Consider the following 15,662-nt stretch of genomic DNA (forward strand, 5'->3'; position numbering starts at 1 on the left):
GGTGCTACGGTTAGAAAAGAAGAGAAAGAGAGAAAAAGACCCTAAAATATATGTCATCAGTTTGGGGGTCAGGTATCAAGATAGTGAGGAGGCTACAAGGATGAGAATCCATGGCACAATAATTTGTACAATTATAACTAAAAGCTAACAATGTTCTGAATAAACTTACAGTCTTCGGAGGTGAGATTAGAAAACAAAATGTTGGTAGCATGTGATGGTTGCCATTGACTGTTTTGCTAGGAATTACAGGAAGTGAGTTTAGAAAGGAGGAACAGGCTTATAACCAGGAATGAAAGGAAATGGAAATAGTCACAAATTCAGGGACTTCTAGGGATGAAAGATAAAATTGCTTCTCAATTACAAACTATGAAAATGAAAATTGCGATACACTTTGACAAAGTTTGATTAGGACACAGCTTTGTAACAAGAATCAAATCAAAGGTACTGCCAACACACCTAGAGTTAGAATCTGAATGAATTAGGTAGTTTGCAGCATATCCTTTTAACTGGACAAAAACGGCTCAACAAAGTGATTTACCTATGTGGTTCTCTCACTGAAGCCTGTTAGGCCCAAGGCACTAGGAATTAAGTCAGAAGAGAGAAAGAAATAAATATATTTGCCATATTTCTTTATTCCTAAATGTAAAGAAGCAAATAAATACAGAAAATCTAAGATGTTTGTATGGAATGTGGATGTGGTTATGGGCAAATGGAAAGGACTAGAATCAAAGACATAAAAAGCTGACTAAATGTACAAGAGAGTTTTGGTGCTAAAGAAACCCTAAGCCCATGATTACACAAAACAAGTGTTGGAACTTCAACCTTCTTTACGTGAGAAGAAGGCAGTTTGACCTTCAGATAAAGCTAAGAAGCGTGATGGGAAAGGAATAATTTCCCAGGGAGGATTGAAAGGTCAAGGGAAAAAGGAACTGGAGAGCATCTCCCAGAGAATCAGGGTCCCCTGCATGGTAGAACACCTCACAGTGAGTACCCAGCGGGATTTTGGAGTTGCCATGGACCACTCACCACTCCACATTGCTGTGAATATCACTCATTTCTTCCCTTTCTGAATGGCAGTGTTATAATGGGTATTTTGTCTTTGGGTGTATGTTGGATGCTGTATTTTGGGTGTGTGTAGGTCTTTAATCTGCATCCAGATCTGTTGTAGAGACTAGCATGTATCGCCCAGAGATCCTGGACTTAAGAGTTTGATGCCATTACTGATAGGACATTTGGGTTGTCTTTCTTGGAGGAAGGATGGGTATATTTTGTCTGCTGGAGGGAGAATGAATCACATTTTTGGTGATAAGAAGGGCAAACTCTGGTAGTCATGCATTCACTATTTCTGGCTTTCTCCTCTCTGAGCAAACAGAAGGATGGTACTTCCTGGTTGGGTGGGGTCATGTGACAAGTTCTGGCTGATGAATTGTTGCGGGAAGCGTTTAATTGCCAGTGCAAGACCTTCCAGGGCCTCTGTCAGAATGATCTAGGTAGTGGCTCTTCCTTCAGTCCCAATACAGAATAAGAACAAAGTGGCGCCTGCCAACCCTAGGTGCCCATGTTCGTGAGCAATCTGTTGTTTAAAGCCACTAAGATTTTTGGTAAAATGATAACAGCCTATTCTGTGGATACACTTGCATCATTTAAAAATGCTGACTGATGCATCCTGTGACGGAACACATAAAACACTGCTAAGAATGAAAGCTTTGGAGCCTAATTTCTCAGTAGAATCTATACCTAGCTCCGCCACCTACAAGCTGTTTAAACTCAGGCTGCTTATCCTTTCTAAGCCTCATTTTTCCCATTTGTGAAATGGGGATAATAACTATATTAGTTTCCTAAGGCTGCTGTAAATTACCATAAAGTTAGTGGCCAAAATGACAGGAGTGTATTCTGTCACAGTTCTGGAGGCTGGGAGTTCTACATCAGTTCACTGGGCAGAAATCGAGGTGTCAGCAGGCATGTGCTCCCTCTGGAGGCTCTTGGAGAGAATCCGTCCCTTGCCTCTTCCAGTTTTCCTTTGCTCATGGCTGCATCACTGCAATCTCTGCCTTGTCTTCACATTGCCTTCTTCTGAATGTGTAATTTCCCCCTGCTTCCTCTTATAAGGACATTTGTTATTGGATTTAGGGCACACCTGGATAATCTAGGATCAGTCTGAAGTTGAGATTCTTAATCACATTTGCAAAGATACTCTTTCCTTTGATGGTAATGTTTATAGGTTCTGGAGATTAGGACCTGATATATTTGGGTGGCCATTATTCAGCTGACTACAATTTTAAGGATTAAATGAGATAATATACATAAAGCAGTCAATAAATATTAGTTATTTATTGATGTGGAAATGTATCTTATTTTCCCTAAAATGTCAAGTCTTTAGATGCCAAGTTGCTGTTTTGGACCCCACACAGTAGGTGCATCATAAAACGTACATAATGATTAACTTCTAAATACTATCAGTAATCCACGATCTTAAGTTGGGTAGTTACTTACATTGAAAACTATTCTTACAGAACTAATGCTTTGTGGCAGAGAAATCAGATAGCTGGTAAAGGCATGGTTTGTTTTTCTGCAAGTTAAATTGGATACTGCATATTTTGACCACAGAGCTTTCTGATATCTAAATAACATTTAAAAAGAAAAATATAATTTCCTTTTTGCCTCCTTTTATTTTCAGATATAAAAAAAACAAGACCTTGTACTAAGACGTAATTATCTTGCCAAAAATCCTATCTTTGAAACTCTTGCCTTAATGGTCAATGTATTATTCAGATTTAGCACATTAAAAATATCTTACAGAGTCAGAAATATTATTGCTTAGTGAAAGCACGATTAAAAAAAAAAGGGCTGTGCAATAAACTATGTCGCGCCTAAGCCTCCTGCTCTTTTTTACACCATGTTAATACTGATGCAAATTGACTAGGGTTTCAGTGCCTGGTAGTCAGGGCTCTGGGAATATTGTGTCTCCCTTATCCCCCCAGTCCCTCCTCTGCTGAGCCCTGCCATTAATCACCACTTGCCTGTCTCGAGATCTCCCACGGTTTGGTCACGGCTCCAAGGTCACAGGCTGTCATTAACATTGATCTGAAAAACAGAACCAAACAAAACAGCCTGAATAATCTTTTGTTGCATTCCTAAACAAACCTGTCCTAGATACATAAATAAATAAAATAAAATGGAAATGAGGCCAGCTCACATCTTCCTTTCCTCAACAAGGGGCAGCACTGTTTATAGTCCCTGTGTTCAGCATCTCCATCATGTGGCCACGCTGCTTAGGAAGACAAAGCTCTCACACATCCTCCGGTGGCCCTTTTGTTTTGTCTGCAGCAAATCAAGGAAAGCAAAGCACTACTTTCTCTACACCTGAGCTAGGCAAGCTCTGCTTAAAATAATTTATAATGGACAATGTTGTTGGGTTTTTTTAAACTATAAGCAAGAGAATCAGTATATAACACTATATATGTGGCTGATGAAACTACTTACCAACTTATCATTGATTGATGGGAACAAAAGAAAACCCACACCAAAGAGGCAAGGCACATGCCACATAAGGGGCTCCTTCATTTTCATCTGCTCTATAGAGCTAAGATTTATGGGCAAGAGCCATATCGTTTCACTCCAGTTTACTACCTGGCTCCAACCATGGTTTATAAGCATTATGAAGAAGAAACACACTCACCTCCAGCTTTCATTAATTTGGGCACATAAGAAAGCACAGGAATGGTCTGAATCAGAGTTTTGAGGGGCTGGGTTAACCATAATTCACACTGAACCATGGAAACACAGGGAACGATTCAAATTGTAGATAGCTCTGGTGCTTAAATATAATTTAATGTAGTGGGGGGAGGAAAAATAAGGCACACTGTCCCAAATCTGCTTTCTTTGTGCTGAAAACCAGCAGAATGTGATGAAAAGTAACATAGGATTTGATCTGGGGAACCACATCTTGGCTAACTGCTTTTGGAAGAAAGGGTTATGCAACCAAAGGTCAGAGGGCTGTCCTGATGTCAGGTGTTAACATTTCATACCCTGCCAGATCTAATGCCTTGGAAACATGTCTGCTGCCCAGATGGCAGAGCATGCTTAGATAGCAGGGGGGTCCCCCCACAGGAAACCCCTCCAGGGAACAAGGCAGGGTCACAGATAACAATAGGTTATTCAAGGCACAACCAGGCGGCACCAGCATCAGCAGCTCTTTCAACTCGAGCAGCATTGATGAAACCTCTAATTCCAAACATCCCTGTGTTAAGAACTATGCAAAGGGAGACACATCAGTCTATTCATTTTTTACCTTCTGTATCAGGCATTTCTACACTGCTTACTGTGTGTCTGCTTCTGTACTAAGTGCTTTGCTAACCAACTGCTAACTAAACTACTAACTAAATGAATCGTCATCACCACCCCAGAGGTAGTTGCTGTTATCCTTATTAAGTAAACAGAAGCACACAGAGATTAAGTCATTTTCCCTTCCCAAGGTGAGTAAAGGATTCAGGATTCTGTGCCTATCACAAACCTACCAGATGCCCTCTTACTACACACGGATGCTGTCAGTACTGGAGGGGGACAAGACTGGCTAAAGCATTGGATTTCTCAGCATCTCTCCTGCACAGCAAATAATCCCTATGAGGTTGCCTATTTGTATCATAATATGGATAATTACTTAGGTTCTGTCCGGTTGATAATTTGGAACTTATTCCTCAAATGCTTATCACCATTAATCAGTTGATCAACAAGTTTACTGAGTATCTGCTAGGTTCTCAGATGATAATTCTAATAGCTACCACTTATTGGGAAGCCTCCACAGGGTGATTGACTCAGTCTCTATATGTGGTAGTGATACTATTATTATCTCTTCTTTACAGATAAAAAAAATAAGGCTCAGAAAGGTTAGGTAACTTGCACACGGTTGTACAGCTAGGAAGTGTCAAAGCTAGGATTGGAATCCTTTGTCTGACAGAAGAATCTCTACTTCAGTGAATACAGTGGAGAAAGAAGTCCACGCAGAGAAGGGAGACAGGACAGGCTGAGAGGTAGGACGGGTAGAGTGGCTGCAATCTTTGTCCATCTGGCACTGGAGAGTCAACTAAGGCTGGGGACTCAGGAGGGACCTGGATAGACCTTTAGGGAGGAAACTTTAGGTAGTGGATGTGTGGATGGTTTGAAGAAGGAGAGGGTGGAAGGAAGGAGACTCATTAGAGATATAAATTGATAAGGGCCTAAAACAAGGAAGGGAGGGAGGGAAGGGAGGCACAGGGATGGAAGATTGCAAAGGAAGAACTGAAGAAAACAAATGAGCAGTTCTATCTTATTTTTTAGATTAAGGCTCTTCAAGAAGTGAAAGATCTTTTTGAGAGGAAGAGACCAGGGAGAGAGTTTTTACCAACTGTTTTAGACTGAGGTCCCTATAATTCCAGTTCAATTTACAGTGAGTTAACATACCTCTCCTCTATATGCCAAAATTATTTCAATAATAATCTTGTGACAATCATTATCTTCTTGATTTGTTCTGTAGTTGTAAAACAATTTAAAATGAACAAATTTTAATGTTAAAGATATATTCAAATTGAGTACAAAGATTTTGTGTGGACTAAAATCTGCACTTGCCATACAAAAATATGACACTTCGCAGTTTGCACTTATTTCACTGTTTTAAATTTTAAACATGAATAAAACCCAAGAATGATCACATAAAATGACAGAATGAAAGTATCTCATATGTCTTCATCTTTACCATCACTGTGCTATCATTGTTTATTCTGAATATAGTCTTTAAAAGCAGGAATATGAGGTCTGCAAGGTTGGAAACATAAATGACACCCAGAGAGTTTGAGAGGTTCTGAACAGTTAGGAACTTACTATTGAAAGTGTGTAGCTGCATCTACCTATGTCAGGAGCCAGCTGTATGCCTGGGCATTCTTAGAATTAACTTACATTACATGTGCAAAGAAAGGATAAATAATAAACGTGCTGATTTGAAGCTTTCATATCAATTATTTTTATCTTAACAGTAACCTCAGCAATTGTTTGGAATTTATACCAATAAAAGACATTTCTTAGGAGGTATATCTCACCATTGACTATTTAGAATTGCTGGCACATGGTGATAATAAAAAGCAGACTGACTTTTAGTTGGTTTTATTACTATTTTAAAATTCTCTACAGAGGGTGCTCCCTTAGAGCACCACCCTTGATGCAAGGTGGTCAGAGTGTAACCATGAAATGGGGGAGGGGGGCAGATGAGGGGAGAGCGGAGAACCCAGAGCACCTCCATTTTATGTAACATGCTTCCAAATAAGATATTTCTTCCATATGGGGTTCCTTGTCAAAAAAGTTTGAAAATCTCTGTAGGAAAATATCTAGGTAGAGAAACTGAATGAGAAATTGCATTTCAGGAAAAGAGCTCAGAAGAGAGGCTAAGCCCAAGAAAAGGGCTGGGAGTCATTTGAGAAGAGATAGTGGTGACACTAGAAGGATGCTGAGGAAAAAGAGAAGAGAATAAAAAATACATCCTTGGGGGACAGTTCTGTTTAGTGGGTGGTGGGGGGAAGAAGGGCTAGAAAAAGGCTAAGAAGGAAAGAGTCAGAAATAAAGGAGAGAATCCAGAAGCGTATATGGCTTTGCAGAATCCAAGGCTGGAGAGGGTTTTAAGAAAAGAGAGCCAACACAATTAGGGGCTATAAAGAGATCAGGAAGCTGAAGAGAACAAAGGTTGTAGCTTTTAATACTTGGAAGGTGACTGTGGTTCAACAGAAGCAGAAATCACATAGTATAGACTTAATTCCTCAGTAAGGAATGGGTAAATACTCTGTGGTATATCTCTATTTTGGAATACTGTGGAACGATAAAAGATGATGAGGTAAAAACATGTAAAGAATTCCAAAGCATGTAGTTGAGTGGAAAACCAGGTTCACACTGGTATGTAAATACACAATTTATGTTAAAATAGGCAATCAGAACACACACTAAACAGTATTTTTCCTAAGGGTACATGTGTATGTAAATGCTTTAGAAATGGTCTGGAAAAGCACAATACACTAATAACAAAATACAGCTGTGCAACCAGTATGGGAATTGGGGGTTGAGCTCAAAGGAGATCTGGGGGCTTATTAGCAATGTTTTGATTTGTTACAGAAAATATATATTCATATAATTACTCATGGAATTAAAAATTATACAAAAAGAAAGAAATTGCCTTGCAAGAAATTAGGAAGTGTGAAGTGTGGGAGTGAAGGGAAGGAGAAAACTATGATGGGGCCTGGAGAAAAGGCAGCCTGTAGGGATGACTTTCTGATTGGGGAGGCAGAAGTGTGTTTTTAGGTCTAGAAAGGTCATGATTAATAAAACAGATTTTGAAAATGGAAGCTGAAGAAGCATGATTGATAGAGCCAGGTTGGGGTGGGGTGTGGGGAGGTGGAAGGAATGGAATTAGGGCACCAATGGAGGGGCTGGTCTTGAAGATGAAAAATGAAGAAAAAGGTCTGTAAAGATAATACAGAGGAATATTAAAGTATAGAGGAAAAAAACTAGAGCCCTCTGGGGAGAGGGCTGCAGGAAGATGACATGAGGACAGCTACAGAGGGTAGGGCAGGCAGTGGCCTGTGTTCAGAAGATGGTGCCAGAGATTTTATATAGCAGATATGGCAGGACTACGTCAAGGTTTCCGCTTGGGGTAATCCAGTAGTTGCCTGGTTGTGGAGCAGACCCGGTGTGCCTTAACCCTGGCCTCACGAGCTCTCCCAGCAAAACTTAGCAATGTCAGAACAGGAATAAGACAGCAGAAGGTCTGGGGTGGTTAGGTGGAGAGAGTGGAAGGATGGGGTATGAGAGAAAGAGGAATGGTGCCCACTCTCTGGAGGGGCTGCAAGAGAGGCTAAAGTGTGCCCCATAAACAGAGTGGGTTGCTACTGTCCTTTCTAAACAACTTGGAGGATGTCCCAGGCAAAGGCTAGAACAGACTTCTTGTCTCCACCTCCAGTACTGTTCTGATTGGTTTTCTATCCGCAATGCCCATTGTCTCTAAAGAAAAGCAAAAGTTACTCCCCACTTCCTTTGTGCTATGTAACTCTGATTTCTAGGATGCAAAAATCCCTTCTCCACCCAACTTGCACCCCCACTTCCCCAGGAAACAGAAGAAATCATGGCTTGCCAAAACTGAACTAATTTGGACTTCATTTTCTAATTTTGATGGCAGATTTTTGGAGAAGAGACAAAAATAAATTATAAGATGAAAAGACATTCTCAAGAATTTCTCTAGTTATTCAACTGATCACTGAATGTTTTGAATGTAAGCTAAGATTTGTTACTTTAAAAATCACTTCTATGCTCTCAGTGCTGTCAGAAAATTTATTTGGACTAAATGTCCAAATAATGAAGAAACACATAAACAAGAGCTTTTTCTTACCGAAATATATCACGATGGTTTTTGATGTTCCAATCGTATTCTCCTTTACTGACAAGTTCAAAGAATTCAGTTCTCCTCCTGCAGGAAAATCAAATGAAGAAAGAAAGAAAAAAAAAATTGGAATGAGATTTCCCAGTCTGTGGGGTGACATAAATACATTTATGGGAAAAACATAAGACCACCTGAACCAAGTAACTTAATATTTGAAATCATGAGGCTAAAGCACTATCAAAATAAATCACTTTCTAAAAAATGTTGAGGCTTCAAGGAAAAGCCACAATCATTTCTAAATGTATTTACAACAGAGGAGATTATAGAGCCATAAAACAGAAAACAATGTGGTGCGGCATTTAGGATTATGTGCTGTGAAGCCCTTGTGACACTTACTGAAAGTCAGAGAAGGGAGGCAAGGACAAATAAAAAGTGGGGACAATTCTAGAATGTTCTTTTATCATCCAACAAAGAATTGAGCTGCATGATGATCCAAGATAAGATAAACTCCCTGGTAGTAAATTCAAGATAAATATATATTTTTCCAGGTTAGAAAATAACTATTTCACCATTTCAGTGCTTAAATGCATAGGCTATGAAGTCTGAAAGTAACCGTGTTTAAACACTCGCTCAGCAACTCACTTGCTGTACAACTTTGGAAAGTTAATTAAACCCTCTGAGTCTCAATTTCTTAATCTCTAACACGGGGGTTTTAGTTGCTAACTCATAGAGTTACTGTGAGGATTCAATGAATGACATGTGGTAAGCATGTAGCATAGTGTCTGAACATTTTAAGTGCTCGACACTGTAAACCAAAAATAAAATTCTAAGCCCCCAACCAAATAAATGGACTTCTCCTCTTGGCCAAGGGCACTCCTAAATTAACCTGAAATGCTAGTACAGGACATGATGGGAAGTGGGAGTTGGACATGCCTCATTATTCCTTCCTCCCTTTTGGAATTCAGGTACAGCTGACCAGCATTAACATTAAAACAGAGACCTTAAGACTGACAAAACAGACTCTTTGTAGCAGTAAGATACCAACATGACAGATAGCAGGCCCTAAAAGAAATCAAAGTATTTTATCCCAAAATATATTTATTTGACATATTTTGAAATGGCCTTGCAAAGCTGTCCCTTTTGGAGAAAATCTACATTCTGTAGAGAATCCGCTTCCCTTTCCAGATCTTTTTCCTAATCCCAGGAGAGAATTAGGTAAGAGCTTGGCACCTTTTAAAGTCTGATAAGAAATATTTACAATTTATTCTCTCCGAAGGCCGCTACCTGGAGGCTTCATCTGCATAACAAAAACATTGTTCTCCACAACCCCTTATCTTAATCCAGACACTCCATTCTATTGATTCCAGGTCTTTAGATAAACCCTTTCAACTAACTGCCAATCAGGAAATCTTTGAATCCACCTATGACCTGGAAGCCACTCCCCGCTTCAAGATGTTCCACCTTTCCTGACTGAACCAACGTACATCATACATGTATTGATTGATGTCTTATGTCTCCCTAAAACATATAAAACCAAGCTGTAGCCCAGCCGCCTTGGGCCTGTGTTCTCAGGACTTTCTGAGTCTATGTCACGGGCATATCCTTAACCTTGGCAAAATAAACTTCTAAATTGATTAAGACCTGTCACAGACACTTTTTGGTTTACAACTCACACATACACCTATGGAAATCCATCTGGAGATGTGTAGATATGGAAAAGACAAGCAAGGAATATTTTAGTTAGATGATTTTCAGTTTTAGTGAGAAAAGGAAAAAAGAGGACATCACCATTTTGATTTAAGAATCACTTCCAAGTTTTCATCCTCTTGGCACTTGCTAATGAGAGAATATTTAAGAGATCCTAACATACCATTTCCCAAAGCGCAACTCTCAAAATGCTAGACTTAAGAGGTGCTCCATGTGAAGACATTCCTGGCCAAGTAGGTTTGAGAAATGCTGCCCTTAATATAACTCTTTTGGAGACACCATCTACATTAGCCTTTGAAGTCTCTGAGAAATATGGAGGTAGAAAAGCCTGTTTAACCTTATTTCATCACAAAATTCCACATAGTACTGATGTTTCAAAAACTACACTTTGGAAAATGCCACCATGACATATAATTTATGGTAGAAATCAGACTAGGATCTCAGAAACTTAGTGCTGACCCTCTGTACTGGGGACAAAGGACAAGAGATTGAGAACGACTGGCTCCTCTGTGTCTGGCCTGGGGTGCTTATCACCAACTGACCAACTGTGTGGATTTCTTGCCAATGGGTCAGACTAACTACTAAAATTACTTGAAAGGAGACAGGTCAGGAAGACAAATGTATAGCTCACTTCTGTATTAGAGACACAAAGACAGGTCCTGGATCTATCCTTTCAAGATGATGCAGGTCAAGGCCACACTACATATAGCATGCAAGAATCTCCAAGATAACCTTGCAGCAACTGGCAAGATGGCATAGCCCAATTACACAGAAGGGCCCAGGAACTCCTTCTACTTTGGGTGGGCAGGTGTATACATTTCTTTTCTTCATATAACTTTCTTATCTTCTTCACTTGACCCATTCCCTTCTTCATGACCAATGGTCGTGCCTTTTTCATATTACTGAGATAGCCAAGTAAAACGGGCTCCCCGGAGAATCTCCAACCTGCCTACGCATTGGGAGGATGGGTGAGGCCTTGGGAAGTTTGCGCTGTTTGCAGTAGGGAGGAGCCTGGCCCCTTCTGTTCCTGTGTGGGAACCTGGGATTCAGTCCGTGAGATGGGGGCCTGTCAACAGGAACCTCTCTTGCTTTGCTGAGTCTTTTTCCTTTTTGCCCAATAAATTCCATAACCTCTCACCCTTCAAAGTGTCTGCTTGCCTAATCTTTCCTGGTCGTGTGACAAGAACCCAGTTTTTTCTACAACATTACCATCACTGACTGTGAAGTGAAATAGAAAGGGAAGTGGTGGAGTGGAAAGAGCTCAGGTTTGGACCCACACTGACCTGGCTTAATGCTGACTGTCACTTATTAGCTGTGTGATCTTAGGTGAGTAACTTCACATTGCTGAGCCTCAGTTTCCAGCTTTGTAGTGAGAAATTGAGATAAGGTGCACTAAACATTTGGCCCTGTTAGATACTCAATACCTGAAGCTATGGTTAATTTGTAAACAATATTAATACTATTACTGCCAACAATAATACACAGTGGACTAACTGGACTAACGGAGATCTAACAGTTTGCCCAATTTTCTCCTCTCTCTACATAGAAATTCATCTTTTTTTCAAATTATTATGAAGTCCAACAAGTATTTATTGAACATCTACTCTGTAACGAGTCTTTATTAGGCTTTACGGTCACAAGATAATTGGGGGTTACTTTTAAATGTCTCTAAGTTTAGCCAGGGCTACCAACAAATAAATAGGTAATTCCCTCTTTAAATGTAATATTAACGAGAATAATAATACTGGGACTAGAGTGATGTGAGAGAGGCACTCACCTGGGGCACAAAACTGAAGTGGGTGCCAAAAAACTTAGTTATCAGGATATATACTTTAATGCGATATTTAACAAAATAACAATAAATGTAAAACATCCATAATGAACACAACAACAAAATTCTCAATAAAGACAAGATCTGAACTTGTATTTGAACCACTCACCTCACTTGCTTCACCCTAGTTCCAGCCCTGATGAGGATGATATTCACTGGGTCTTTACTGTGTTCCTGGCAGACTTAATGGGGTCTGGCACTCACTACTCACATGACTGACCTTGAGTAGGTTACTTAACCTTGCTGGACTTCAGTTTTCTTATTAGTAAAAGAGTTATAGTAATGGGATCTACCTTGTAGGGTTGATGGGAGGATCAAATGAAATGATTTATGTAAAGCATTTAGCAGATTGCCTGGCAAAATTAGGTTATCAGTAAGGATTAGTTACTGTGATTAAGCTCAGAAGGGTGAGTACCTGGCTCAAGGTTTCACAGATGGTGAGTGGCAGAGCTGGGATACAAACACAGCAGGTTAAAATAACAGCTGCCCCAAGCAGCTAAGATACATCCAGGGTGTCCTTGGAGCACAGAGGAAGGCATTTCGCTTGGCTGGGAGGATCCTGGAGGATTGTGAAAGACTTTCTGAAAGCTTGTCAGCCATCCTCCTTGTCATCATATGCTCCTGGGTGGCCATTTCAATTCTATGAGTTATTCCAAGAAATCGCTAGAATGAAGCTTCATGAGGACAAAGGCTTGGCCCACTTTTGTTCACTTCTGCCCCTCAATACCTACAACAATGCCTGACATGTAGTAGAAGCTCAATAAATATTTGTTGAATTGATGAATGAATGAGAATGATTATCTTAGAAAGCTAATCATTAAGCAAACAAACTCTTTAAACACTGGTTTCACCTAGATCCTAATTTTTCTAGGGGCTTCACAGTTGCCATTTGGAGAGATTGAGGTAAATAACCAACACAAAATCTATTCAAGAAAAGCCCTGTCAGATTCTTGCAGAGTAGATTCTAACTTGAACCAAATGGGCAACATAACAAGTTGTAGGAGGTAAGAACACAATTTCCATCCAATATCTGACTCACCTTCCATTAACTATTGTTATATCTGCCCATAGTATGTTCACTACAGGGAACATAACATCTTTGATGCAGAGTGAAAGCATGTTCCCTAACTCATTGCAGAAAACAAATTCCCTTTTTTTTTTTTTTTTTTTGAGACAGAGTTTCGCTCTTGTTGCACAGGCTGGAGTCCAATGTCGTGATCTTGGCTCACTGGTTCTGAGGCGCGATCTGCCTCCTGGGTTCTCCTGGGTTCAAGCGATTCTCTGCCTCAGCCTCCGGAGTAGCTGGGATTACAGGCATGCACCACCAGGCCTGGCTAATTTTGTATTTTTAGTAGAGATGGGGTTTCTCCATGTTGGTCAGGCCGGTCTCGAACTCCCAACCTCAGGTCATCTGCCCGCCTCGGCCTCCCACAGTGCTGGGATTACAGGCGTGAGCCATCGTGCCCAGCCCAAATTCCTTTCTTTAAAAAATGCAAATCTATGATATGACAATCAAACAGTATCATAAGAATAAATTCCCCAATGATAGAAATTTTAACAGCTAGAGCTGCTGGTGTGAAAGTCTTAAATCAACAGAATCAAAATCAGTCACAGACTTCACATCACAGTAGCAATGCTAGGACGAAAGGGAACATCCACTATTCCTAGGGAACAGTGAGAGGAGCCTTTTCATCAGGTATATCAAAATGTAGCATACTAATTTGATTCTTCCTTCACAGACAAAAGGATGGCTACTTCGTGATAGGTTCTATTTACTCTGACGTCCCAAGGTTTGATTATGTTCTTAGGAGACATTAGGAATCTTTCTGGATAATAGGAATCATGAGGAACTGATCAACTTGTATAATTTTGTCAAGAAAAACATGAGAGGCCAGGCATAGTGGCTCATGCCTGTAATCCCAGCGCTTTGGGAGGCCAAGGGAGGAGGATTGCTCGATCCCAGTAGTTTGAGACCAGCCTTAGCAACAAAGTGGGATTCTGTCTCTAGAAAAAAATACAAAAATTAGCCATGTGTGGTGGCATGCGCCTGTAGTCCCAGCTACTAGGGAGGCTGAGGTGGGAGGATAGATTGAGCCTGGGAAGTCAAGGCTGCAGTGAGCTGTGATCATGCCACTGCACTCCAGCCTGGGTGACAGAATGAGATGCCGTTTCAAAAAAGAAAAGAAAAGAAAAGAAAAGTGTAGTCACTGGTGGAACCATGTATAACACATCTGGTAATGTATTTGGTCACATATTAAATAGCCAAAGAGATATTTTAAAGTTTAAACCAAAGTACATGTAAATTTTTTTTTTTTTTTCAGAGACGGAGTTTCGCTCTTGTTGCCCAGGCTGGAATTCAATGGTGCGATCTTGGCTCACTGCAACCTCCACCTCCCGGGTTCAAGCGATTCTCCTGCCTCAGCCTCCTGAGTAGTTGGGATTACAGGTGCCTGCCACCATGCTCAGCTAATTTTTTTTATTTTTAGTAGAGATGGTGTTTTGCTATGTTGGCCAGGCTGGTCTTGAACTCCTGACCTCAGGTGATCCACCCACCTCGGCCTCCCAGAGTGCTGGGATTACAGGCATGAGCCATTGTGCCTGGCCACATTTAACTTTTTTTAAAGTTCCTGAAAAAAAATCCTTCTTGAAAGATCAGGAGATAGAGTTAATCATTTTCACAAGGCTACAAAAAGGATTTTGAAGTGATGATATGGCAAGATCATGTAATAAATTTATTGTGCATACTTAATAAATTTAAAAGGTATAAAAATTACACAATGGACACACATAGTTTCCATCTACCTTCCTGCCTAGACATAAAGCTCTGCCAGTCCTGTTGAGGCCCTGTGTACCTCCCACTGTTGCTTCTGTCTTCCCCCCACTCACCATACAATGACCATTTTCTAAATTTTGTATAAAGCATCATCACATATATCTTTATAATTTTACTAGGCAAATTATGTATAATATTGCTCTACGTGTTTTAAAAGTTTATACAAATAATGTCATCATAGTGTATGTATTCTCTGGCAACTCGCTTTTTCCATTCAATGCTTGCGAGTTACCTATGTTGTTATATATAATTCTAGGCCATTCCTTCACGCTGATGTATGCTATTTCCATCTATTATTATACCACTGTTTATTTACCCATTTCCTGGATGATGAAAATTTATATTATTTCCAATATTTCTTGCTATTACATACAATGCAGCTATGAACCACCTTGTACATGTTTCTTTGTGAATTTGTGTGAGTTCTCTCTCTCTCTATGTATATGAATATGCACATGTATATGTAAAATTGCTGGGTCATAGAATGACTTCTTTTCTATGTTTGAGTTTTCATTATAGTTATAGACTGGTACGGCTGTATGGAACTTTTGAGAAAAATCTCCTATTAATTCTCTCATTTTATAGGTGAGGAAACTCAAGGTGAAGGAAGGTGAAATGACTTGTCCAGGGCCCCAGGGCAGTTACAGAAAGATCTAGGTAGATTACAAGTCCCCAGCCTCCCGGTTCTGCCCTCTGAGATAATCTTTGTAAATTACATGTAGCATACACCTTTGGGCCAGATAGCTTTTCATGTTGTAAGTGTATGGACAGTGGGGCCAGCAGCCCTCATGCAATGTAACAGCATCACAGGCTGCTGTACCAAGGCAATACCAACTATCAAGGCAGACACAGAGAGAGTTCTTTCCATCATCAATAAGGAGGTGCTCCAAAGAAGAGCT

The 15,662-nt window shown here is 40.2% G+C and overlaps 1 protein-coding gene and 1 long non-coding RNA gene across 4 annotated transcripts in view; one reads left to right on the forward strand and one right to left on the reverse strand.

Moving 5' to 3' along the window:
* The window catches only part of PDE11A (phosphodiesterase 11A), a 428,560-nt gene that overhangs the window by 44,815 nt on the left and 368,083 nt on the right, over window positions 1-15,662 (reverse strand). For all 3 annotated transcript variants that reach the window (XM_003253771.4, XM_030803549.1, XM_030803550.1), the window contains 2 exons: window positions 8,402-8,479; window positions 3,021-3,084 (listed from right to left, as the gene is read on the reverse strand). In XM_003253771.4, coding sequence (XP_003253819.2) covers window positions 3,021-3,084; window positions 8,402-8,479 — 142 coding nt within the window. The remainder of the gene's footprint in view (window positions 1-3,020; window positions 3,085-8,401; window positions 8,480-15,662) is intronic.
* Window positions 880-15,662, forward strand: part of LOC105740291 — a 50,013-nt gene continuing 35,230 nt past the window's right edge. The window contains exon 1 of the long non-coding RNA XR_004027958.1: window positions 880-983. This is a non-coding gene — a long non-coding RNA (uncharacterized LOC105740291). The remainder of the gene's footprint in view (window positions 984-15,662) is intronic.

Source organism: Nomascus leucogenys, chromosome 22a, assembly GCF_006542625.1.
Source record: "Nomascus leucogenys isolate Asia chromosome 22a, Asia_NLE_v1, whole genome shotgun sequence".
Taxonomy (NCBI): domain Eukaryota; kingdom Metazoa; phylum Chordata; class Mammalia; order Primates; family Hylobatidae; genus Nomascus; species Nomascus leucogenys.